We start from the raw sequence: 27,057 nt of genomic DNA, 5'->3' as shown, positions 1-27,057 counted from the left end.
TGTCAAGGGGAAAAAAGCTTATAAATATGTATATTCCTTAGTAACCTACCTAGTAAGTTCATCTCTACTTGGTTAACTCTCCCATCTCAAAGCAAAAATCATTCCTATTAATTAGTATTCCCATCTCAAAAGAACAATGTTTTCCTGTAAATAATCCAAAGTAGGCCTTCCAATATATATATATATACATATAAATAGCAAATTGAAGTTTTTATTAATTTTTTATTATACTTTAAGTTCCGGGGGACATGGGCAGATCTTGCAGGACTGTTACATAGGTATACACACGCCATGGTGGTTTGCTGCCTCCATCCCCGCTTCAACTACATTAGGTATTTTTCCTAATGTTACCCCTCCCCAACCTCCCCACCCCAGCTATCTCTCCCTTAGCCCCTCACCCCCTTCAACAGACCCCAGTATGTGATGTTCCCCTCCCTGTGTCCATGTGTTCTCAAAAAGGCAGAGGAGTTTGTTGCTGGTACCTGCCAGTCACCTAAAAGTTAACCTAGTAATATGATTTTTTTGTTTATATATACTGAACTACAGTTAACGGTATCTAAGGCAAAATGATCTCAAATAATATTGGCAAAGTAAATGTCTTCATGCATGAATTAGGCAGTTAACCAAGTCAGAATGTCACTATTATTGCCAACTGAAGAAAGCTACAGCTACTCAAAGATACCATGTATTCAGATTAAGATGATAACTACACAAGAACAGTGGAAAATAAGCAGTAGTACTGCACCAATGCAAGACAAAATATACTTTATTGTGACAGCAAATGCACATAGTGCTGTAGGTAAGGCATGCTACTAGGAATCTGCATATAATCAAAAGCCAGTATGGAAATGAATGGGAATGAATGCTGTTCTTAGATTGAGTCCATGGTGGAGAAAGGATAGAGTTTATGTCCACTTACTTCAAATGCAGTATCATACCTACTTAATCTGTTACCTACACTTCTAACCAAGAGCCCAGTGGCAAATAAGAGGAACTTAACTGTACTCAGAAGTCACTTCCAATATCAACGACAGAAATCTTTCACTAATTCAACTGAGGCAATTTCCTTTCTAGACAAAGGATCTAGAAATTGAGCATGCAAAACATCCATTCATTCATTCACTCAAATAATTAACTAGTTTTACTGTCATTTAATTTCATCAGAAGCAAATACTAGAATATCTAGAAGTAGTTTGGATAAAGAAACATTTATATTTTAATACTTTGTAATGTCATAAATCTGGGACTAAAATAACATCAAGTCAAATTTGATCCCTTTCCATTTGAGGGTACCAAGTACAGTTCTGATTTCAATAGCTGAACTTCTGAGGGAAGAGAGCTGAAAAAAATGCTAACAAGAGATCTAGGCCTTTGATGGAAACTATTAGGCTCTACAGACTTGCCAAAAATCAATGCAAAACTGAGGGGAAAAGGCTGAAATGCTTTGTCAAGCAGTATTTTTAGATAATTTGCTTAATTTCCCCCTTTTCTGTAACAGATGCAGGTTAAATTTTTTTTGCATGAATGCACACTGACATTCTGTTCAACTGTTTCTAAATGCAATACTGAAGGTTTAAACAGTATGCTTTCATTTAAACAGAATATTATATGTATGGTCAATTTAGCTTAAGAGATGAAAAGAAACACTTTACTACTATGAAAATTGCTTTTCAAATACTCTCCTCTTTTATAAGGTGTTTGTAAAAGCAACACAGGACCAAAAACATCCAACTATTACTTTATTTATATTACTATGCTTAAGTTACATGGAAAAAGACAACCCAGCAGTTCTGTCCCATCTCAGAAAAAGTTTCCAATCAACACCAATTATGTGGTGACAAATAACTAGGAATGGTGACATCTTTGGGTCAAGACTGACAAAGAAGAATGGGCTCTGGTGCTACGGTTCATCTCCAACAAGAATATGGCACACCGGCCAGCACAAGCCATGCTAACACTGAGCCTTTAGCGCTGGGCACAGATTCGGATCTTTTCTCTGAAGCTAGCAAATCAAGTGAAATAACTGGGTTTAAAGAAAAAAAGTTTAAAATGAAGCCCAAGTTTAAAAATCATACTCCTAACATTTTAACCCTTTCAAAATTTACATAAAACACACTTTTTCACTCTAACAGCCCAGATTTTTTTCCTTACATAGCCCACACCACATAGCTGCAGACAGATTCTGCCTCAAGATGTAAACATAGGGTAAAAAATTAACAGCATCTGCATAATATTCTGTCTACACACTGCTGTTGGATGGAAAATACAAAATTAAAAAAAAAAAGAAAGAAAGGTTCCATCTTAGATTCTCAAAACCTCTTGTTCCGCAGTTCATGAATCCGACTCTGATGCTAAGGTGACAGTGTATGTAAGTAGATTTTTGTTTTCAGTGAAGGAGACCTGGGAAAAGATGGATTTATCTCTGTTTCTTCAAGAGTTATCAGATGGTACATGCTCCTCAAAGCCCTCACTCTCTCGAACTAGAGCACGTTCCAGGATCACACGGCCTTCCTTATATCGCTGGCTGTCTTCAGTCGCAAATTCATAGATCCATCCCAGTTTGCTATTGCAGTTTTTGCAGCTCACATCTCGAACCATGTGGCGGCCAGTGAGCATGACCCGATCTTGAACTTCACTGTACTGCAGGTTAACTACCTAAGAAAGGACAAGCAAAAACAAAATTGCAAAGGCATGTAAGTTATTTGCCAAGTGAGTACAAAATATTATGGTTAATGCAACGCAACTTCAGAAAAGAGAAGTTGTTACTTTAGTCAAACCTGTAATACCCAACACTTATCTACAGAAGCTGCTGGGACAGGCAGAGATCTGGAAATTGCACTACACTAGACATCTAATGTGATCATACATTACTAAGTCACAGTATTTAAACAAACTAGTTACATTTCTGTGTTGAAGGTAAGAAAGAGTCCTGGAACTGGAGCCATAAAATGTTAGGTTTGGGTCCAATTGCAGTAATTCATTATTCAATGATGAGTGCAAATAATACAATGTAAAAGAACCTAGTGCACCATAGTTATAAAACAGTCTTCAGTTTGTTTCTGATAAACAAACTGGGACAGATTAAGCTTACTACAGACCACACATTTGCAATGCATAGCTTTAAAGTGAGTTCAAAGACAATGGACACAGTGAAGTGGGTATGAGACAGTCTGTGAAGAATTTCCACTGATTCTGAACATCCAACAATCTTCTACACTTTCTCCTTTTCTGTAAAGGGCCAGATAGTACATATTTTTGGCTTTGAGGGCTATGTGGTCTTTGTTGCAACTATTTAACTCTGGCACTGCAGCATGAAAGCAGCCATAGACAATACATAACGCATATGCATAGCTGTGTTCCATTACATTTACAAAAGCAGGCAGCTGTCCCGCTGCAGTGTGCCCTCCTCTGCACCTACACAAACGTCGAAGAATATGCTCCATCAGTTCTCTGAGAAAAGCTGCTTTCTAGCTGGAACAGAGAAGCGTCCACTGGGAAAGTTCACCTAATATTCTAAGAACAGTACCCTAAACTAGCTATGTTCCTTAGCTTAAAATACTTGGAAGTTCAACTTTTCTATTATACACTAGATTCCAGGAAGCAGAATCACAGCATCCAATTTCAAGGCAAGCTAGAAATGAGACAGGCAGACTGGGTACACACTTGCAAATCAAAAAAATACTCTTCCAGTCAGCAAATGCATGTAATAAATCAGAATTGGAAGAATGATTGCTAAGCATGAATTAGAGCAAGAAAAGTTGGTTAGATGATCCTTATCTGCTGTCAAGTTATAATAGTTTAATGCCACTATCTCCCTATATGGATAAATCAGTGACATGTGGAGAAGGAAGGTAGGTATCTTGAACCTTTCCTTCTATAGTCTCTGCTGAAGTCACTACCAAATTCTTACACTGAACATTTCCTAAGACAACAGAGACCACGCTTCTTATACTTCTTCAAACTTCCAAGGTTAAAAATCACATCCTAGTAACACGTTCCTAAGGTCCTATTCAAAGACAAGCTAGTGAGCAATCATTTCTGTAGATTTCAGCTCTCATTCTGAGTCTTCCCAGTATCTCTAAGCTCAGGGGTATTCTGGTGTTGCTGTCAAATATAGCCAATGAGCCCACTTAGGAACTAAACTTTTTCTTACTAACCTTGTTAAAAAGAAATGCTCTGCCAGTGGCGCCTGTGAAACGAGTGGAGATGAGTTCTGAGCGGTTGGTCAGGATCGTATCACAGTTTGCACAAGAAAACAGACGGGTACCACCGATATGATCAAGGAAAATTCTGCCCATTTTTATGGCTGAAGTTCTAAAAACCTAGGAACAAACAGAAAAGGAAAACAAATGCATTATACACATCAGTACCTACTTGGGGGTGTCACAGAGAACCATTTATATACATATTTATGTCATCTCTGCTTTGTAGTACTCAATATGTGAAATAGCTGATCCCGAACAAAAAGATCCAAAGTTCACACACTGAACAAATAAAGAGGCAAACCTAAGCTAAGAAGATTCTAAAAGCAGTAAGCCAAGGAAGTAAACATATTAGCCAAGGCCAAAGAATGGTCTCTTACGGCCGGTGTGGAAAAAGAAAATGAAAAGTGGAATTTCATAAAATGAATGATGTAAAGCACTGGCAGAGAGGAAGAAAAGGGTTTAGCATAAATGTTAAGTATATGTCCTGAGCATATATGATTTGAGAAAAGAACTGAGAGATTTTCATTGGGATAAGAGTAGAAAAAGGGACAATTAGAAAACCAGAAGAGAGTAGTCTGGTTTGAAAACATGGGGTGAGTAAGTCTGTGGTGAGTAAGTCACCAGGTGCAGTTACAACTATACAGAGGTGATTACTAACTTTAAGTCAACGTCTAGGGAGCACTATTACTAGGTGCTTATTTCAAAATTGTCACAACAGCTCTGTGAGGTTGTTACCACCACTTCATAGATCATCCAAGTCAAGTCTAAAAAGGTTATTAACTGGTCAAAGGTTACAAAGCTGTTAACTACAGAAAAGTACGGGATGCAATTCACCTAACTAAAAGTTCTTCCATGATCCTACACTGCCTCCAAGATGGTCCAGGCTGGCATAAGGCTAAAGCAATGACAACAGAATAAGGGAAAGAAAAGCCTTCCCATACATTAACTTGCTTATCTTTAAGAAATCTTACTGACTAAATAAATCACAGAATCGCTGAAACACTGAAAAGACATAAATTTGAAACGTGTCTGAAACTAGACTAACACTTTAGTATTTCAAAAGTTAGGGGAGTTACTATATGAAACTTCTTAAATTCATTACAGCTAATTCTCCTAAACAGTATTTTTAAAGAACTAGATGTAGTCAAGAATACACCACAGTTTTCACTTAAAAAATAATTTATTCTTGGGTATAGTTATCAGTTCCTGTGTTTTAAATATTTATTATATATCTTTCCAATGGCATGCAGAGCTAATATAACTGCCACTGTGGAAACAAAAACCCCCAGAATGCATGTTTGTAACAAGAATCTACTGTTAAGATAGGGGAAATTCCATTACAAATTTAGAAGGAAATTCCATTCCTTCTACATCTATGAATCTCCCCAACCATTAGGCAGTCCTAATGTCATCACAAAAATCATTATGACTCCCCTTAAACATTATGAAAGTTTAATAGGGAATAAAAAAACAAATGGTGAATATAATTACAATGTACAGCTGGTAAAAGGAAAACCAGCATATTAACAAGAGTCACAACGAATAAACCTTGCACTAAAAAACAGATTTAAGGTATAATATTTAACTTTCTGATTACATTTCTATAAAATGACAACAAAAGGAAACACATATTGCCTTATTTCAGTCTTTAAGATTACTGCATTATTTTTTTCCAGATGATTAAGAATACAACACTTGGCCAGGCACGGTGGCTCACGCCTATAATCCCAGCACTCTGGGAGACCAAAGTGGGCACATCACCTAGGGTCAAGGAGTTCAAGACCAGCCTGGCTAACATGGTGAAACCCCCTCTCAACAAAAAATGCAAAAATTAGCAGGGCACGGTGGCACATGCCTAAGGTCCCAGCTACTTAGGAGGCTGAAGCAGAATGACATGAACCAAGAGGCAGAGGCTGCAGTGAGCGAAGATCGTGCCAAGGGAGACTCTGTCCAAAAAAGAAAAGAGAATACAACATTTATTATTTATTTACATATAAGTCAGAAGTTGCAAATTCGAGGCCTACAGGCTGAATTCATTTGGTAGCCTAGGAATACAGCAGTGAACAGATACAAAAGCCCTTCCTTAAAAAATGTATGTGGACATGTTTGTATTATTTGGGTCACACAGTTTTTATCATTTTAAAAAGTTGAGACGACATTTAAAATTTGGAAGATCTCATTAAAGAGCCCACAGTTTGGATTCCTTTTTAACAATGGGGAGGACACATACTCTCCTATGGTTACAACAGATTACAACTGAGCTGCACCCCCTAACTCCCACCAGGCCATTTTATTTGCTCAGTCTCCACTCTGTTTCACACAATTACTTCACCTGCTTGGTCCTTGTACCAATATTTGAATTTATATCTCCTGATATAAATAAAACATTCAACAAACCTGTGAGCAGTTAAGTTTGGTCATGTTTCTGAATCTTGATCATTAACAGAAGGGAATTAATGGTAAGGTTTTGGAGTCTCAGCAGGTATAGGCTTCAGATTCTATATGTCTTTGAAGCCTAGTATTTATGCAGTCATTTGTAACCTCCAGCAGCTAGAGCCTTTGGGACTCATTATTTTAAAGCCAATTTCCCTTAAGATTTTTAAGTACAATATTCATGTTGTAATTTATTTCAACCATAATGGAGAGTAACTAGCTGTTTCTACAATGACCACTGTGAAACGATACTGTTGTAGTAAATGCACTGGACTTGGAAATGAACTCTCCCTATATCTTATGCCTACATCATTTTAGCTTTGGCTAAAAACTACTGTGATCATTTCCTACTGAGGGTAAATAAAGTTAACATGCCTTCTTTTCCCTGATTCCATCTATTTTTTGTCTTTACCCAAGTATTTTTACTGGATTCAATATGATTCATTACCAAGACCAAAAATATCTGAGCAAAACCTTATGTTACACTATTCCTAGTTGTGGTTGCCATTTATAGAGAACTATATATATAGAACTGTAAAATGTAGTTTTCGTCTGCCAAGAAAGGTAAGTTAAAATACCACAGAATCTAGCAGAAGCAAACAAAACATCACCTGCTGTCAAAGGTCTTCAGGAAGCAGAAAAACCTCTGCAGGTCCTTAGGCTCCAGTAGGTAGCCCTGGCCTTTGCAGGGTTAGAAACTCAACCTAAAGCTGACACTCTTCAAACTCTCAAGAGGCTGATATCCATTAAAATGCCACTGCTATGGTTTCAATGTTTGTGTACCTCTCCCAATTCATATGTGATATTACCAGGTGATTAGGTCATGAGCACAGAGTCCTCAAAAACAGAATTATTGTACTTATAAAAGGGTCCCAGAGAGCTGCCTTGCTCCTTTTCATCATGTGAGGACAAAGCTAAGAGGTACCATCAACAGACACTAAATTTTACCTTGGACTTCCGGCCTCCAAAACTGGGAGAAATAAATTTGCTGTTCATAAGCCATCCAGTCTATAGTACACTGTTAGAACAGCCAGCATGAACTGACAGCCACTTTATTATTTAAGGAGGGCAGTCATTAAAAAGCTAAGATATTTAACGCTTCAATCAGGCTTCTCTGCACCCGAATAACATATGGAGCTCTGCCTTAGACCTAATAATCATTTAGTGTCTATGCCAGGCGTCCCCAAACTTTTTACACAGGGGGCCAGTTCACCGTCCCTCAGACCGTTGGAGGGCCACCACATACTGTGCTCCTCTCACTGACCACCAACGAAAGAGGTGCCCCTTCCTGAAGTGCGGCCGGGGCCAGATAAATGGCCTCAGGGGGCCGGCATGCGGCCGGCGGTTTGGGAACACCTGGTCTATGCTGCATGGAACACTGTACTTGGTACTTAAATACCACATTTAACTTTGACCATTTTTAAAGTAGGTATTTATCAACCCACTTTTATAGATGAAAGAGACTGTGACTTTCCAGAAGTGGCCAAGCCACTGCATTCTATTCTCTCTCTAGTGATTAGAGGGCTGTCAGATTTACTCTCTTCCTCAGGGTTTACCATCAGCCTCTCCTGCCTCCATGCTGTTCCTCCTGTATTCTCTGTCTTGGTTGGTGCCAACTGTAAGGACAAACTCTCCTAAACTAGAAACCCTGGTAATTCATTTAAAAAACTGCAAAATTAGCAGAACTTCCAAAATCACTTTTGGAAGTCTTTCTCCCTCCCCCTCATCATCTTACAATCAAACTCTCCTCACATCTGGATAAAACTTCCAGGGTCAAGGAGTGTATACTGTTAAACCCAACCTACATTCATACCTACCACTTCATTTCTGCTACAGAGAGCTACAAAAATATGGTCAAAGGCATGTGCTACTTCTTTCTAAAACCTCAGAGACTGCTCCTTTATAAACTTTGTAACTTTTTTTCTGACAGAAAATTGCTGATTATTTTAAAAACTGAAAAAAAAAAACAGCTTTATTAAGGGAATACTCTACATGACAAGGTTTACTCACTATAAGCATACAATTGAATGATTTCTAGTAAATTTATAAAATCGTGCCACCACCACCACCAACTGGCTTTAGAATGCTTCCATCAGCCCCTCAAAAATTCCCACACACCAGCCTGCAACCAATATCTTCTCCAACTCCCAGCCTCTGGCAACCACTGATCGGCTTTCTATGATTGCTTTTATATTCAAAATATTTCCCAGGTATGCTAATCACCTTGCTTGGACTTAAGAGTAATCCCAGATCTCTTCAGTCACATATTTCTAAAACATCTTAAGAGTGAGCTGCTTTCACAGACAACTAGTGTTCGGTGTTGATTCTGGGGGCACCTTACTGTGTCCTTTAGTAACACGCATGCTTTGGTATCTGTCAGTGCTGAAGTTCAAGTTTATAGCTGAAACCAGAGCTACACTCATCACTAAGTTTTATTTAAGATGTTTCCTACCATATAATGTTATAAATAAGGCCTCTTTGGTACTATCTTTTTGTAGTTCCAGGTTATAAAAATCCTAAAAAGGTTGAATAAGAAAAGTCCCAAGCTTGATTGTTCACCTGAAAGCCTTTTCTTAGTTTGAAATTACCTGAAACAGTGAGGGGCTGGGATGAAAATATAAATATATAAGTGAAATTTATACATGATTTCACTGATCATATTTCAGTATTATTTTCAGTTTCTTCTCTCTCAAATAGCACATTTAGCTATCCAGAACTTGCAATTTTTATTTTGTCAGGAGACTCTGGTGAAATATTAACATTTTAGGACCTCTGCTGTGTTACATAATTTTTAATTACAGAATCTAAGAGGGGAAAGATAATTCTCTTCAGAAATCTGTTAGAATCTCCAGGAAGGCATTATTTTAAAATGCAATGGATATGATGGACTATATAATTTCCTAGTTTGCTTCCATATCAATAGAACAGTTTTCTAGAAAGACTATTTATTTTACACATACACTAACAATGAGAAACATAGTTATCTGTTCACTTGTCTGGCTCATTGCTAATTGTTTTCCTTAAAAGCAGGGGTCAGCAAACTAAGGCTGTGGGTCATTTCAGCTCTCCACTTGTTTTTGTACTGCCTACAAGCTGAGAATGAATTTTGTACTTTTAAACGGTTGGGGGTGGCTGGGGGGAGAATATTTTCTGACACAATTATGTAATATTCACACTTCAGAGTTTTTAGGAACACAGCCACACCCATTTGTTTACACATAACTCTTTCCACATTACAATGGAGAGGTATGAGGAGTTGCTACAGAAACCTTCTGGCTTGCAAAGTTTAAAGTATTTCTTATCTGGCTCTTTACCAAAAAAATGTTTTCCCTACTTACAGACACATTCTGATAGGGAAAGAGCTTTGCATTTAGAAAGCAGTCTTTCTCAGAAAAAAATGGAAACTTGGCTGGCATTTGGGTTTAAGGCTCAACAGGAGTATTGAAAAGATCAGTTTAATCCCATTCCCCTTTTCTTTACGGATTTTCTACCTAAAATCCTTAACTTTCTCTAACTAGTTCAGCATGTTGAAGATCAACTCTAATAAAGATTATAAAAATAGGTAACAACTACCAGCTGCTGTCTCCTCTCTCCACCCCCAGGACTTAAAATTGTGGAGCTGAGATACTTGAACTCTGGAGACTCCTGGGTTCAAATCTCAGCTTCCCCTTTAATAGCTTTGGAAACACTGGGTGAGTTGTCCTCTCCTGTTTCATCTGTAAAATGTAGAGAGAGCAGCAGCCATGTCTCAGTTACGAGAAATTAACCGGAGAAACTATATTCTGAGAACGGTGCACAGCACACAGTGAATGCTCAATAAAGGTCAGTAAAATTAGATTACCTTTTTCAACATTCCCCATCCCAACTTGCCACAGATAAGAAAAACATGGTTCAGAAAGGATATGAAACAGTAGCAATTAACTGGCTTTACTCTGTTAATTATGCTAAAGCTAAGCAACCAGATGATAGAAATTGGAAGCTGGAGGAAAGTTAGAAACTTTCTGAAGTATGTCATGGTTCTAGGTCTTAAAATAATAGTTACTTGCCATCCCTATAATTAATAATCCAGTTCGTTTTAAACCCTGGCAAGTGGAATTAGCCAAAGGAGACACCACTTCCCAGCCCTTAAAACATCAGGGAGGGTCGGTATCTATTTGCATCTCATAGGGCCTTCTGATATAAAAACACCTAGTTCACAGATACACTTTTCTTTAGAAATGGAAACCATCCCCTCAGGGCATTCCCATAGACTACACACTCCACCAGATCCCCAGTGTTGGACAGACCGGAGTGGGTTTTCTACTGCACCAGAAGATAGGACAAAGACAAGGTACAAAGACTCTGCTGCAGGGAACAGAGTATGTAGGCATCTAGTGCAGAAAAGGCTAAAGGAACCTGCCCCTAGCAGAGGTGGTTTTGTTTTGCAATGATTCTGCTAAATTGGAATGCGGTGGAAGCAAGCTTTCATATCTCATGTTTAATCCCCTCCTTCACAAAACAAAGGATAAAAACCCAAATAACTTTTCAGAGTGCTCGGTTGATTACTATAATAAACACTTACTGCTTTTGTAATTTCATCCAACTTTTTTTTACTGAGTTGTGACTAAATGCTATTAAAAAATCTACATGTGAAAATAGTTGATCCATACAACCAACTTTCCAATTTTTGTGCAAAATATGTAACAAGCCAAGTTTTCAGTGACCCAAGCAATCTCTGCTATCTTCTTGTGTTACCTGACCAATTTACTTTGCTGTGTCAAATGATGTCCTGGTTGTGGAATCAGGTCTTTATTTGCAGTTAAGTTTTAAGCATTATGTTTTTGTTCTACCCCCTCAATAATGCCTTATTTTTTTCTTGTTTTGTTAGATGACTTCCAAGTTCATTATATTTAGTAATACTTACATTTGTTTAATTATTAGAAAATAGACTAGTCATTTCACTCAGGAAACCACTGTGTTAGTGCATAATGAATTGGTTATTTCCCCAAAACCTTGGCAAGACAATTTCATGATCTCGTCTGTTGGATGCAATACCAAAAGCCTCTAACTAGATAGACTGAAATGTAAGTTAACTGTCTGGCTTCCTGACTCAAGTGTCAAGTAGCAAGTTCATGTCTAGCTAAGGTTCAGTTCCTGCATTACACTGACATTACTACACAGGATTACCTTAAAACCAGTATTAATCTAGATAGGCATTCACGATTAAACCTCAAATGATATTTTGGGCACCAACATACCTAGGACTATCTTCGTGTCTCATGGACTGTTTTTCGGAGGGTAGTAGCTGGTTTAATTTCTTCTTTTCATAATTTTTGGCCTTATTTCCTTTCACTTTTATTGTTTCTAAACCTGTTTATTTTTCCCACTACTTAAATAGAGAACAGAAAAGAGAAATTAGTCTAGAGAAAAGTTTGCAATGATCTAACCAGGTAACATTATTTTCCAAGCCACATATATTTTACTAACCTTGTTTAGAAAAGTGACTGTTAAAATTCAATTTTTTTTAGTTTTCTGGTTTAGAGTTAAATAACTTGAGCACATTTCATCATGCCCCTTTCCTAGAAGATGGTTGCTAGAGATAAAATGTAAAAAAGGTCTGTACAGGACACTGGGCTGGGTGAGGGTGTGGTAAAATAAACAGTTGGCTGGGCACATTGGCTCATGCCTGTAATCCCAGCACTTTGGGAGGCTGAGGTGGGCGGATCAAGAGGTCAAGAGATCACCATCCTCGCCAACATGGTGAAACCCCATCTCTACTTAAAAAAAAAAAAAAAAAAAAAATTAGCTGGGGGTGTTGGCGCATGCCTGTAGTCCCAGCTACTGGGGGGCTGGGGTAGAAAAATCGCTTGAACCCGGGAGACGGAGGTTGTAGTGAGCTGAGATCCTGCCACTGCACTCCAGCCTGGTGACAGAGCAAGACTCTGTCTCAAAAAAGAAAAACAGTTCCTTTTAATAAGTCTACATTCTACCTGATGCTCCAATACATACCCAGAGATAAGGGGAATATGTGGGAAATAGTCTGTGTGTCAAATTCCTCTAGGCCTGCTTTTTCTTCTAGGCCCCCATCTGCCCAAGAGCAACCCAAAGCCTCTTCTTCATTTGCTAGGTCGAATCAACACCAATCCATTTCAGAATGCTTTCTACTTCTACTGATTTCTCACTTGAATTCTTGTAACATCTCACAACTTACTAAATATTTAATTTTGTATTGTTGCTCGACTGCATTTGTCCATAACTTCTGATTAAACTGTAAGCTTCTAGAGAAACTATTCTAAATTCTTTGTAATTTACTTCTTACCTAACCCAGTACAAGTATGCGATAAACTTTCAGGAAACGAATCCATCAAGGCACTTCACAGATGGCACGAACATGTACCCTGGGAACACTACCTGCCTTTTAGTTCCTCTTTGGTAGAATGCAGCTGCACGCTGTATATGTGGCTATGCAAAGTTAGCTAATATCCTACTACTCCGAGTTCCTTCACCACCAAATCTACTAATTGTCCAAAAACACAAGGTTAGCCCGAGGTTACTTCAGGGTTTCCATCTGTCAAGAAGACGTGGAATAAAAATCCTCAGATTACCAACAGATCTCTGTAAACAGAAAAAGTTTAAAAATAAATGAGCTGTACAGCGTCCCAGACTCTCCCTTAAAAGGGAGATTAGTTGGTTTCAGGATTAAACAGATCTTTGTAGTATTTCAGTTTCCCACTCCCGCTGATCCTGACACTCATTTGTCCCACCTGCCTGCAGAGGACGGTACCGGAGAGGGGTTGCAAGGGCACGCCCACCCCCCCAACAGCGAGCAGGGGGCAGGCCGCCGCCCAAAGCCAGCAAAGCTGGGTCGGAGCGGGCGACCCCCGGGTGGGCTCGGCCGGCAGCCGCCGCTGTACCCGCGAGCGCCCCCGCTGGCCCAGCTGATGGCGGCCACGTGACGCCCGCCGGCCAATCGGGAGGGCCCGGGGCGGTGGAGCGCGGCGGCGGCGGCGGCGGGGCCTCCCCCGCCACAACAAACACCGGCAGGAAACAGCTGAGCCGGTGGCCCGCGGGCTCCCACGGTCCGACACCCGGCGCGCTGCCCAACTGTCACCCCGCGCGGCCTGCCTCGGGTCCTCCGGGCAGGAGGGCGGGGCAGGCGGACGTTCACACTATGGGGCCGAAAGGGAGACGCCGCCCCCGCCCGGGGGCTGGGCCGCGGGGGCCGGGCGTGGGCCCTGCTCGGGAGAGTTCACGCCGAGCGGTCACCGCAGCCCAAACAACTCGGTCAAGTTCCGACTTGGCTTCCGGGCGGGGCCCGGGCGACTCTGCGGGCGGAGACCGGGCGCGCCCCCGACGCTGCGGCGGGTGGGGGCGGGGCGGCCGCGGCGCCGAGGGGTGGGGGTCGCGGGCAAACCGTGCGCCCAGGGGGCCTCGGCGGCGAGCCTCGGAGGGCGCGGCCGGGAAGCGGGGCGGGGACGCGGGCGCCGCGCGGAGGGGTCGCGGCTGTGGTCGCGGCGGTCGCCCGGCTGCGGGGCGGGGGCGGGCCGACGGCGGCCGCCGCGCCAGGCCTCACAAAGAGCAGACAGCCCCGCGCGTCCGCCTGCGGTCCTGGGGCCGGGGCCCACCCTGAGGGGCCGGAGGCGGCCGCGCCGGGACCCCGGGAGAAGCGCGGCGAGGAAGAGGCACTTCCTGCCTGGGCCCCCAGCCCTGGGCCGATCCCGAGTGCCTCGAAGCCGCCCAACCTGGACGGGCTCCTCAGCGCCCCCGGCCCGGAGCCCAGCCCCTCCCGCGGGACTCACCCTGAGCGGCGGCGAGATCCGCGGCTGCCAGCGGCTCCTCGCTCCTCAGCTGGTTGGAAGCCCCTCCGCCACCAGAGTCTCCAGGTTTAGTCAGGCCCTGGCCTTGGCCCCGCCTCTCCCTCGTTGGGCCTCAACGTCAGTCACCCGGCGTGGCTCCGCCCCTCCTGCAATTGGCTCTCCCGGTTGGCCCGGAACGCTCCTCACTTCTAGGCCCCGCCCCTCGCCTCGGCTCCCGGCCTTTTCCGCGGGACCCCGCCCCTTCTCCGGCTCCCCCTCCCCCACTCCCTCACCCCTCCGCTTCGCGGCCCACCCCTACCAGAAGCCGCAGACCCAGGGCAGGCTGGCGACAGCTCGCCCCGCCCCTGACCCCCCCGCCCCGCACCTCGGATTCGTACAGCCAATTAAAGAGGCTAACTCTGCCCCCTCTCCCGAGGCGGCCAATGCGGTGAGACTGAGGACCCACCTACCCCTTTCAGCTGAGAGCACACAACAGCATCCACGTGAGTCAGCTTCTTAAAGGAGAAGGCTCAGCCTGTCTAATTGCGGCTGCCGCGAATCATTAGCGTCACCAGGTGGTGGCTGGGGCCGAGCTTCCTGATACCTAGTGAGGCCCAGTGATGACAAATGAAAACAGGTTTCCTAGACAAACAGCTACCTAGATAACTAAAGTGCACCCTGTAATTTGTTTCTTTGAGGCCGTTTCCCCTGACCACCCCTGGTAGAGGGCTGCCTTTTGCTTTCAAACCCCTAGCCTTTCGAGTCTGAGCACATAGGCACACCTAAAAAACAAATCTGTGGATAAAGGATTTTTCAACTGTGCTTGACTTTATTTACAATTCATTGAGTTTTTTTTTTTTTTTCTGGATAGTGGAAATGATTCTCAAAAAGATGAAAAAATTCAGTCTTCTATATGACGAATTTCTGCCTCAGATAGTGAGATTTGCTTATTGAAAAGGGCAGCTGTTCCCTTAATCCTCATCAACGCTTAAGATGGAAGGCTTTGCTTCTCATTCCATTAGAGTTGCCCAGGTAATTACATCTCAGTTGGCTGACTTAGGGCAAAGCAAAAATATTTGATGACGCATACCTCTCACATGTAAAATGTAGGTTAACATTTGGGGCGAGTTTGCAAGATATTTAAAGTCATTCTTGGTGGAAGGGAAGTTCCGAAGCAAATTCTAGCGCTTGACCCCCGCTTACCCCCAAATTCGTAAGTATTTTCCTTCGGTTCGTATAAAGTTAACCTGAGCACCAAAGGCAAAGGGACTGGTTTTCTTTTGGTAAGTGAGTTTTCCAGGAGATAAGGACATTTTAGACAGTATTTTAGTTTCTTTCTATTTTCAATTAACATTAATTAATATAAAAGTTATGCATTTATGGTAGGAAGGTCATACTGCCTCATTTGATAAGAGACTTCTGTCTTCTGTTAACAGCTTCACGTGTATCTTCTATTCTTCCCGAACTGAATGTAATATACATAGGAGCATATTGTACTACTTCTTCTTCAACCTGCTTTTTTTTTTCACTCAACAGTGTGCTATAACCATCTTTTCATGTCCGTTGTATATTTTATCTACAAATTTACCTTTGTTTCCATAGTTTTCCATGGTAGGCATTCACCATCTTTTTTTTTTTTTTGAGAAGGAGGCTTGCTCTGTCGCCCAGGCTAGAGTGCAGTGGTGCGATCTCCGCTTGCTGCAACCTTTGCCTCCCAGGTTCAAGCAATTCTCTTGCCTCAGCCTCCCAAGTAGTTGGGGCTACAGGCGCCCACCACCATGCCTGGCTAATTTTTTGTGTTTTTAGTAGAAACAGCGTTTCACCATGTTGTCCAGGCTGTTCTCAAACTCCTGGCCTCAGGTGATCTGCCCTTCCTGTCCTCCCAAAGTGCTGGGATTACAGGTGTGAGCCACCATACCTGGCTTTCACCATCTTTTACTAAACATTTTTCTACTGTTTCTACATTTTTTCTTTTTTGAGACAGAGTTTCGCTCTTGTTACCCAGGCTGGAGTGCAATGGCGCGATCTCGGCTCACCGCAACCTCTGCCTCCTGGGTTCAGGCAATTCTCCTGCCTCAGCCTCCTTGAACATTTTTTCATATGCAGCTTGCCTTCAGTCTTTGGAATTAAAAATACTGTTGTAATCGACACCTGTGTACATGGGTAAAATATTCAAGTATTTCTGAATATAATCATTTGAAAAGACAGTACAGTAAGTACTTTACATGTGTTGTTAAATAAATATTGTCCCCACTGTTGTACCTGGCACTTAAAATGTTCATTGCTATCAGACAAATTCATAAAAGTTATTACTAGTTTGTAATGTTTCTTTTTGTAAAGAATGGGCTTGCAATTTTACTAAATATCTTTTAGTGTCCTTTGAAATAACCATGTTTTTTCCCCTTATTCTATTTTTATATGTATTACAGTAGCCCATCTCCACCATGAAACTAGCTTTGTGTTTCTGGGATTAAAAACTCCTTTGTCATTTGACGTATGCTAACACCGACATTCTTTGAGTAAATAAAAGCAAAAACAGGAGTATACCAATATACACCAACATACCCTGCTGCTTTATTCTGGTTACTGACTATACTTTCTGTCTGAAATTGTCTGCTGTGTCCCCAACAGATGACTCTATTTAGTACTACACACCCTGAGTCAGGCTTTCAGAATACCCTTCTTTTTATTTATTTAGTAGAGATGAGATCTTGCTATGTTGCTGGCGTTGGTCTCGAAATCCTGGGCTCAAGTACTCCTCTCTCCTCTGCCTCCCAGAGTGCTGGGATTACAGGCATAAGCCACTGTGCCTTGCCAGAATGCCCTTCTAATGATGCTTCCATGGACTTCTCATTTACTCTGATTTTCTTTCTCTTGTTTTCGGACTGTTCCTTTAGAGGTGAGACCATCTTTCAAGTGGGCGAAATCAGCTGTGAATCTCCCATTGCCTCTGTGTACTTCCCACAGCCTAGTAAATCTTCTCCTTGCTCCTCAAGCACTGAAACATTTGGGCCTCCACTCACCTGTCTTACTCTCTGTGGGGAGTCTTGCCTCATAATTTAGAGTCAGATGAAACCTGGTGGAAATGAACTGCCTCACATTTTCTCTGTCTCAGCATATCTTCCGGTGTCACCTATTTTCTGCAGGTTTGGATGAAAGATAGTCTCTCCTGATAATCCTCAAAGCCTGATGGTGACCTATTCCTGGAGAACACTCTGTATTCTGAAACTCATTCTGTCCTAAATGGATCCCGTATCTCCTCTCAACAGCAGAGAAAAACAACAAACATTCCTGTAGGCCTAGGACGGTCACTTTCCTTGTATCTGTTCATGGACCACGATACCTTGCCTGCTTCAGTGGCCACAAGTGTTTATCATCTCTCTCTTGTCTGTGCCTTGCATAGAAGTGATCTGGCCTCACATCCAACACTCCAGTTTAGACCCCAGTAACCTCTTACTGGTCATTTCGAATAGCCTTTTAATAACTTCCCTCTATCTTTCCGCTTGCTTTATATTGACATCATATTCATTGTTTCCCCTGCATCTTGCTGCCTGTATCATGGATGATGTCTGCATCACAAGGACCAGGATGCCATCTAGGGACAATAGAGCAATGAACTGGGAGGAACCTGGGTCCTGAACATTGTGTGGAGTACAGCTGTCCTAAGCCTGGGACTGCACTGAGTGTGTATTTACTTTAAACTGAGCTTATGAGAGCTCTGGGTAATGTAAATAGAATAGCTCCTTTAGCAAGTGTCTTAGTCAGGTTGGGCTGCTATAACAAAAATGCCATATACTGGTGGCTTAAATAACAATTTATTTCTCGTAATTTTGGAGGCTAGGAAGTCCAAGATCCAGGCACTGGTAGATCTGGCATCACGTGGGGGCCTGCTTCCTGGCTTGTAGAAACAGAAAGTATAAAATGGTATTTGCCAGGGGCTGGGTGAAATGAGTTATTGTTGAATGGGTATGGTTTCCATTTTGTAAGATTTAAGTTAAAAGAAAAACTGTAACCAAATTAAATTTAAAGGAGTTTAATTGAGCAACGAATGATTCGCTCCCAGAATCATAGCAGATTCAAAGAGACTTCAGTGCAGCCACATGGTACAAGAAGATTTATAGACTAAAAAAGGGAAATGATGTACAGAAATCGAAAGTGAGGTACAGTACAGCTGGATTGGTTACAGGTTGGTGTTTGCCTTATTTGAGCACAGTTTCAACACAGCAGTGTATTCATGGTTGAAGTATGGCCTATGGGATTGGCCAAGACTCAGCTGTTGTTACAGGCGCATACTCCCAAGTTACGTTTTCAGTCTTATCTACATATTAAAAACCTAGGTGGCAGTTCATCCGCAGAGACTCACTATATAGGTACAGAGTTCTTCTCAGGCCATATTAGTTCACTTTAACAAAGATGAAAAGTTCTGGAGATCTTTTGCTTCACAGTGTGAATACTTAATGTGACTGAACTGTACACCTAGAAATGATTGAAATGGTACTGTTTTTTAGATATGGGGTCTTGTTCTGTTGCCAAGGCTGGAGTACAGTGGCACGATCAAGCTTGCTGAATGTAACCTTGGACTCCTTGGTTCAAGTTATCCTCTTCCTTCAGCCTTTCAAGTAGCTGAAACCACAAGCATGTACCACTATGCCTGGCTAATTTTTATTTTTATTTTTTTGTAAAATAATAAAACAGTGAGACGGGTCTCATTAGAGTGCCCAGGCTGGTCTTGAACTCCTGGCCTAAAATGATTCTCCCGCCTTGGGTTCCCAAAGTGCTGAGATTACTGGAAGGAGCCACCATGCTGGAGATGGCACATTTAATGTGTATCTTATCACACTTTAAAAAGCTAGGTTTTCTAATGGAAAGGAAGGTAGGAGAGTCAGAGAAGGAGATGTGACCATGGAAGCAGAGATTACAGATGTAGGGCCAGGGGCTATGGAATGGAGGCAGCCCCTAGGAGCTAAAACAGGCAAGGAAATGGTCTCTCCTAGAGCTTCCAGCAGGATCACAGCTTTGCCAGTTTAGCCTCTATTTTAATTTAGTAAGCTCCATTTTAGACTTTTGACCTCCAGAACTGTAAGATTATAAATGGATGTTGTTTTAAGCCACTACGTTTGTGGTAATTTGTTATGGTTGGTGATAAGAAACTAATATATTACCTATTTTCCTAAAGTCATATTTTATATTTTATTGATTTCTTGGTGCTGCGTATAATTTATTTTAATTTTGTCATACACATGACTGTATTCTTTCTAACGTACCTTATTTCCAGAAAACTGACTCGAGCTAGTGTTCAAGTGGTCAGGGAAGAGAGCCTTAGTTCACCACCCTGTAGCTCTTACCTGCATCTGGTCGAACCTACCAAGAGGATACTCTAATATTCCCCCTAAATTATGTCAAAAACAAAAACTATAGTACAATATCGACAAACTTTTCCAACAATAAACACTTGACATTTCAAAATCTGAGTCTTGGGATAAGGAGTGATAAGTGTCGCAAGTTAGGTGGGACCACTTAGCAGAATAAAATGGTGGTGAGAAAGTCAAGCTTTAGAGTTAGTTAGGCTGAGGTCAGACCTCAGCACTGACAGACACACTGACCATGGGCAAGAGCATCACATAATTACTAAAAGTAGTCCTAACTTAGGCAATTGTGAGCATTAAATAATGCAGCTGACTTAAGTGTTTAGGTAACATCCCTGGCACCTATTATGTGCTCAATAAAAGCTGCTGCTGTGTTGGTACTTAGTATTATTTCTGTGATTCTTGATTATGAAGCTGAGTGCAAGGTGAGCAGCTTTTGCTGTTTTCTGTGTACCGTCTACATTACAGAGTGTTAAGGTCACCTCACTGACTGCCAGCCAATGCGTGATAGCTCTCTTTTGTGGTTCAACCCTGAATGGAGAGAATACTTGAAATATTGCCAAAAGTCTGACCTGATTTATGTCATGGAAATGAAAAACTAGTCATTTGACTTCTTTCCACACCTATCTGCACACAAAAGGTCAAAAGAAAGGTTTCTGGGCTCTAAACGAGAATCCTGTCAATGAGAGTACAGTAGTTCCCCCTGACCTTCAGTATTATGTTCCAAGAATATTAAATGGAAAATTCCGGAAGTAAACAATTTATAAGGTTCCCCCAGACCACATAACATGGATATACAATTTATAAGTTTTAAACTGTGTGCTGTTCTGAATAGTGTGATGAAATCTGGCTCTGTCCTGCCCTGCCCTGCATGGGACATGAATCATCTCTGTCCAAGCTGTATACACTACCTGTCCATTACTGTACAGAAAAACACATGGTGAATATAGGGTTCAATACTATCCATGGTTTCAGGCATCCACTGGGGATCTTGTAATGTATCTCTCATGAATGGTGGGGAGGATTACTGTGTACACACTCCTAGTGACCACCATTACCAACAATAGTCATTTAGGAGGACACACTTTAAACGTAAACATTTAAGACACAAGCAAATTATTGGAAGAGAAGAAGACAAAACATTTTTTAATGCCCCAAAACAAAAAACCCACCAAGCAGATTATATGAACTGATATATTATGATGTCCAAAAGATGTTATTAATTGGGAAATGCAAGCTACATAGAATTATATATAAGGTGTGATTCAATTTTTGTGAAATAAGATCGTATATATTTACATATGTACAGACATCTGAAATACTCACTTTCTACACTGTCCTGGTTTTCATAAACATGTTTTATAGTGCAAATGTTTAACATTAGCAATTAGAAAAGCGGTTAAGATAAATGTTATTGCCACAAGCATCTTTAATTTCAGTTTGTCCTCGGCTGTTACAGAGAATTGATAGAAAAATGATCATGTGAAGAATTTGCATCTTCTGCAAAACTGCCAGTATCAGTCAGCACTAGTAGGTTGTAAGCAGCAGAAGGAAATTTATTGGCCCTTATCACTGAAGAACAGGGTGTTTGGGTCTGGCCTTAGGAAACTTGTAAGCAGCCAAGATTGGCTGGCTCTGTCTCTATTTCTCTTTCTCTTTGTAGGTTGGCCCATTGTGCTCCACGTTTACATCCTTGCGGCTTCGTGACTGGAGAGTCTTATCCCTGAGAGCTCAAGTCGAGAGAGTCCCAGAGAAAGATTCTCTTTGGCTTGGCTGGATCCAGGACTAATTGCCAAGGTTAGGTGTGTGGGGTCTTCTCATTGGCAGCCCCCATACCTCCCTAGTACCGTAGGCTAGAGTTGGGAAAATGGCATTTCCCGAAAGAAGCATGGCTCGGCTCTGGGCCGATGGAGCTGTATTATTATTATGTAACTTGCAGGGATACCTTGCAGCATCTGTTATAAAAGTTCCTCGGCAATTAACTTGCCCTTGAGCAAAGGCTCTGAGACAGGACAGGTCAGTGTGTTGGGAAAGATAAGAAGACTGAGGAACTCTGTTTAACAGAATAATATCTGTATAAGAAAGTAGCCACAGACAACGTTGAAAGCTTCTCAGGCTGAGAACAGATAGTATACAGGCCATAAGTTCCAGCCGAAGAAGTTTAGCTAGACTAATTCATTTCTTTTAAAGTTTAATTACAAGTAATTTTATTTTTTAACCCAAAGACTTTAAAGTCTCGAGAGCCTCAATTTCAAGTTTTACAAAACCTGGGTTTTCAGGACCAGAAGCCTCACTATTGGAAAGTGAATACTGTATGTAAATCTTTATTGAATGTCAATTACATGATTCTGTTAAACATATATTGGTGACAAGACTGAGTGACTTAGGAGTTCTATCAAGATACCTTTACATCCTTACTGTAATTCTAATTTTAACTGGTACCATCTAAATAAGTTTTGATATGAAAAGATTTTATCCTATGGGATTCATGGAAGCTCTTTGTTTTGACAAAGGTTGTAACCATATCAGTAAGCTGAGAAGTGGCTCATGGCTAGCACATTTTTTAATCTCTGTGGGTGTGTTCCTTGGCTCCAATGGACTTTGGAGAATGAGTAAATGGATGGCTTCTTGAGGGGAGAAAGAGAGAGAGAAAGAGATACAGAATTTCAAAGATACAAAGATAATGACCACACAGTGAATGGAATCACAGATCAATGTTTGTTTATGTAATTCTAAATAGCCTTCTCTTTCTCCAGCTCCATGGCCATTGTGTGGCACTGTGTTCCTGGGAAGCCTCATGTCATCTAACATGTACAAGAAGAGAGGGTTAACTGTGTCCACTATAACGGCTCTGTTTCATTAGTGCAGCTTGGGTCAGTTAGAATTCTGCAGAAAAACTTCAAGCAGGGCTGAGCTTTGTCTTTTGTGGACTGGCTATCTGAATTTCAAAATGAACACACCACAGATAACCACCAGTGACTTTGGTGATGCTACATGGCCATTCAGTACACTGGCAGCCTTGTTTCTTTTCTATTCTTTTTTTACATTTTCTCAGAGCAGTGATATATCATGGTGTTTATTTCCTAGAAAACATTGGGAAATATTAGAGTTTTCTTTTTTTAATCCAATGAGTGATATATCTTGAATATAGAATAGACATATGTGTAGTATATTGCGTGAGCAAAGCTGAAAAGGAAGACAAAGGGTAAGAAAGCTTTGGTAAAGGGAAGGAAATGGTTGGAGAACTTTTTTAAATTTCTGAAGACATGAGGACTTTTTTTTTTTTTTTTTTTTTAGCAAAAAAAGTATCAAGAAGTATTTAGTATTTAGTTAGCTCTGTTCTTCACAAAGTAATGCTTTATGCTCCGAAATAAATTACAACACCATCATAACCATAATGATAGTATTGGTATAGTATTTACTGTGTGCTACTCAGTTTTCTAAGTATCTTTACCCATATTGATTTATGTAATCCTCACAACCGTATGGAATGGATCTAATATTGACCCCATCTTAGATGCAGATGGAAAATCTGAGGCTTAGAAGGGTCGAGTAATCTGTCTATAACTGAGTACCCCATTTTTCTAAGAGAAAGGGAATGAGTTATTTTTTAAATTCTTTTCTTTTCTTTTTCCTCCTTTCCCCCATTCCCCACTTCCTATTTATTTCTTTAGCAATGTAGTTATCACCTTTACCTTCCCTTCGCTAGACACTCTCTACACAGCAAGCTTATCTAACTGTGCTTACTTAGAAGCTCCAGAGCCAGAACCTGCTCCCACTAGGAGAGTGTCTCAGGAGACAATAGTCTGTTTACATTTATAACCGAAAAGTATGCCCACGACAGAACTCTCTTCTACCCGGACAGTATCGCAGACAATGGCCAAATTACAATCTAATTCTGCCTGCGATCGCACCAGATTGACCTCTCGGTAAATATAAGGCACCAATGCCAGTCACACGGACCCCCACCTGCTCACTTCCTGTCCTGCATGCTGCTCATGCCAAGTAACCTGCTTTCTGCCCCAAATGTGAAGCAGTACCCTTCAAGGCAGGAGCCTGTACTTCTTCCCCTAACCTAGCTTTGGAATCAAAAGTGACTTTCTTTATAGCAGACCTTGCTCTTGTCCATTGGACTCTGCAAGCAGCAAGTGACTGAACGTGTGGTTCAGTTACGGGTCCATGGCACACAGTAAACAGTGGTGCCTAAATAGTAGCACTCAAGCAAGGTGGCTCCAGAGCCCTTCCTCTTGACTGCTACTTGATTGACAGTTTTTCCTTTTCTACAGAAGTCAATGTTCTAGAAGATACTTAACACACCCATGATTTCACATGGATGTATAGACAGTGAAGGGACTTTTGCTGAATCTCAGAGACTGCAACTCTCACAGAGCAAGTACATGGAAAGGATGAGATACAAACTCAAACAGTCTCAAATGAAGCCCAGGCCCATTCTCCTAGTCCATGGTTTTCTCCCTAAGGGGTAGCAAAACTCTAAGCTAGCAATCACACTTCTTGGAACTTAGTATATGAAACATTTATACAAGGGCACAAAAATATACATATATAAATGAAAGTTCATTAAAGCCCTCTTTGTAATACGAAAAAGAAAAACTGGTAATGGTCTAAATGTCTATCAGTAAGTAAATGATTCAATCATTATAATACAGACATACTATGGTATCTTGTGAAGTGTGTTTCTATGTGCTAACATAGAATGGTATTTGTATAGTGTTTTTAAAGTGAAAAGAGCAAGTTAAAAGGAGAATTAAAACCATTATTTAAAAAAATCTTGGTTACAGGCCAGACACAGTGGCTCACACCTCTAATCCCAGCACTTTGGGAGGCCAAGGTGGGTGGATTGCTTGAGCCCAGGAATTCAAGACCAGCCTGAGCAACATGGTGAAACCCCATCTCTACAAAAAATACAAAAATTTTCCTGGCGTGGTGGTGTGTACCTGTGGTTTCAGCTCCTCGGAAGGCTGAGTAGGAGGAACCTTTGAGCCCGGAGGTGAGCCATGATCACACCACTGCACTGCAGCCTGGGTGACAGAGCAAGCCCTTGTCTCAAAAAAAAAAAAAAAAAAAAAAAAAAAAGGAAAAAGAAAAAAAGAAAAAATCTTTGTTCTGTAAATGTGTTTTTATTCTTTCAATAAATATGATTAGAGCACTGACTATGCACCAAGCACTGCTTTAGAAATTGGGGATGCCATGCTAAGACCAAGTCCGTGCCCCTCATGAGTGGTGGACTGTAGTGAGAGAGAAACTGAACAAGGAAATAATTAAATACTTGCAGATGGTTGCAGGTGCCCTGAAGAAAACTAGGCAGAGTTGGGGTAGGGTGGCTATTTGAGGTTGTGTAGGAAGGAATATTTGAGGAGGGGCAGTGTGTGCAGATGGCAGAAAAGAGCATCCCAGACAGAGGGGACAGGAAATTGGAGGTCCCTGAGTGGAAGGAGCTCACATTGCCTGGGAAGGCTTGTGGGGCAATGAAAGGAAGGGGATCGAAGGTGGGGCAGATGCCAGATTTTGTAGGACCAAGGTGGTCAAGTTCTATTCAAGTGTAATGGAAAGGCAGTGCAGTAGGCCAAAGCTCATTTTCATTTTGCATTTCAAAACAATCCCTCTGGTTCTCCTGGAAGCATGGAGATTAGTCCAGAAGTGAAAGTGGTGATCTAAGTGAGAGCAGATGGGGCTTACACCAGGGCTGCAGTATAAGGGCATGGGGAGAAATGATGGCATCTGGGATACATAACATGTTCTGGTAGATAGGACTTACTGAGGCATTGGATGTGGGATATGAGAAGAGACGCCTCAAGAAAAGGCATCTCTGTGAGCAGAATCCCGCATCAGGCAGAAATGGCACCCACCGAATGCTCAGGCATGGGGAGGGAGTGCCAGCAACAGTGTGGCTCTGTGGCAGGTCTATGCAGGAAGCTGTGGCCCTGCAGCTCGCTCTTTTTGGAGGGAGGTCTGAGGCCACCACACTCCCTCTCTACTGCCTGTACCCATCTTCTCCCTACTGCATCCTCCACTGTAGCCCTTTTCCTATCATCCCCTTCCTACAGGTGCCTGATGCTATGACCATGTTACACTCCTGGCCACTCTGCAGAGCTGCCCACTGTCCTGCACTTTGCACCCATTCTTTGCAGCCTCCTGGAGAACCTCTGTTCAGCTTTCAGACCCACCCTCTTCTCCTTTCACCTCCCCTCCCTCCCTTCCTTCCTTTTAAATACATTTTTAAAAATTGGAGATGGGGGTCTCGCTTTGTTGCCCAGGCTGGCCTCCAACTTCTAGGTTTAAGTGATCCTCCTGCCTCAGCCTCCCAAAGTGCTGAGATTCAAGGTGTGATCCACTTCGCCTGGCTGGGACTTTTGTTCTTGATATAACTAGTCAAATTTAGAATTTTACATTTTTTTGTTTTTATATATAACGGCATTTTTCTCACTACTGAAACTATCCAATATATTCATGGCACTTGCCTTGAGGGCATGTTCAAAGCTGTGTTCTTGTTCTAAAAATGTTCAGCCAAATCAAATGAAATTTCATATCTCTATGTACCCACTCTCCATATATAAGCCCATCCATCCATCTGTCTCTCTTTCTCTCTGTTTCTACCTTTCTGTTTCTTCAAGCTTACTGTTGTCTCAGTGTCTTACTCTTGTATATAGTGTTGCAACACAGAGGTTGTCCTATATCTGAGGACACCTTCTTTTCCACATTTTCACTGTTGTCATAAATATGACTCTAGGAGAATATTTAAGACCTAATGTCTGTGTTGAGGATACAGGCAAACACACAGAGTCTCACACTCTGTTGATGATGGTATAAATTGGTACAATATTTGTGGAAGGCAATGGGCAAAATCCATTACATTTTAAAATAGGCAAAAACTGTTTGGTCTCACATTTTCTACTTCTAGGAAATGAGATTAAAAACATTAACACAAATAAATAGTTGTTTTCAGCCGTACTGGTAATTTTGAAAGGAAAAAAATATATATTTCCGCCATTATAAGAAATGGTAAATCATGACACAGCCATTCAGTAGAATATTGTGTAGCTATTGATAGCAATAAAATGCTGATATAGAAAAAAATGCCCAAAATACATTGGATAAGAAAAACAAGTTGCAGAACTTGTTTAGTATAATTCCATTTCTGGTTTTAAAAATGTAAATTATATATAAAGGTAGATAGATATTTTAGGTTATGCAAAAAATCAGAGTAAGCCAGGTGTGGTGGCTCATACCTGTAATCCCAGCACTTTGGGAGGCCAAAGT

The 27,057-nt window shown here is 41.4% G+C and overlaps 1 protein-coding gene across 2 annotated transcripts; it reads right to left on the bottom strand.

Annotated features, from left to right (window-relative positions):
• Positions 1–748: 748 nt before the first annotated feature.
• On the bottom strand, positions 749–14,540 carry YPEL5 (yippee like 5). 2 transcript variants are annotated; one of them, XM_010352300.3, is made up of 3 exons: positions 14,417–14,540; positions 4,158–4,322; positions 749–2,655 (listed from the first exon to the last, which is right to left on the bottom strand). In XM_010352300.3, exons 2-3 carry the CDS (start codon positions 4,296–4,298, stop codon positions 2,431–2,433), a joined length of 366 nt encoding a protein of 121 aa, XP_010350602.1. In that variant the 5' UTR covers positions 4,299–4,322; positions 14,417–14,540; the 3' UTR covers positions 749–2,430. The 2 variants fall into 2 exon arrangements, with proteins under 2 accessions (XP_010350602.1, XP_010350603.1); XM_010352301.3 differs by lacking the exon at positions 14,417–14,540 and adding an exon at positions 11,876–12,330.
• Positions 14,541–27,057: the final 12,517 nt, after the last annotated feature.

This window comes from Saimiri boliviensis, chromosome 1 (genome assembly GCF_048565385.1).
Source record: "Saimiri boliviensis isolate mSaiBol1 chromosome 1, mSaiBol1.pri, whole genome shotgun sequence".
In the NCBI taxonomy this organism is placed as follows: domain Eukaryota; kingdom Metazoa; phylum Chordata; class Mammalia; order Primates; family Cebidae; genus Saimiri; species Saimiri boliviensis.
The sequence above is the reverse complement of the archived record's forward strand: the minus strand, read 5'-3'. Positions and strand labels throughout refer to the sequence as shown.

What these genes read in the sequence shown, in the direction of transcription:
- YPEL5 (XM_010352300.3), bottom strand. Translation starts at nt 4,298, where the DNA reads ATGGGCAGAATTTTCCTTGATCATATCGGTGGTACCCGTCTGTTTTCT. An exon ending in GAGCATTTCTTTTTAACAAG is followed by an intron (nt 2,656 to 4,157) that starts GTTAGTAAGAAA and finishes GTCCTTTCTTAG; the next exon opens with GTAGTTAACCTGCAGTACAG.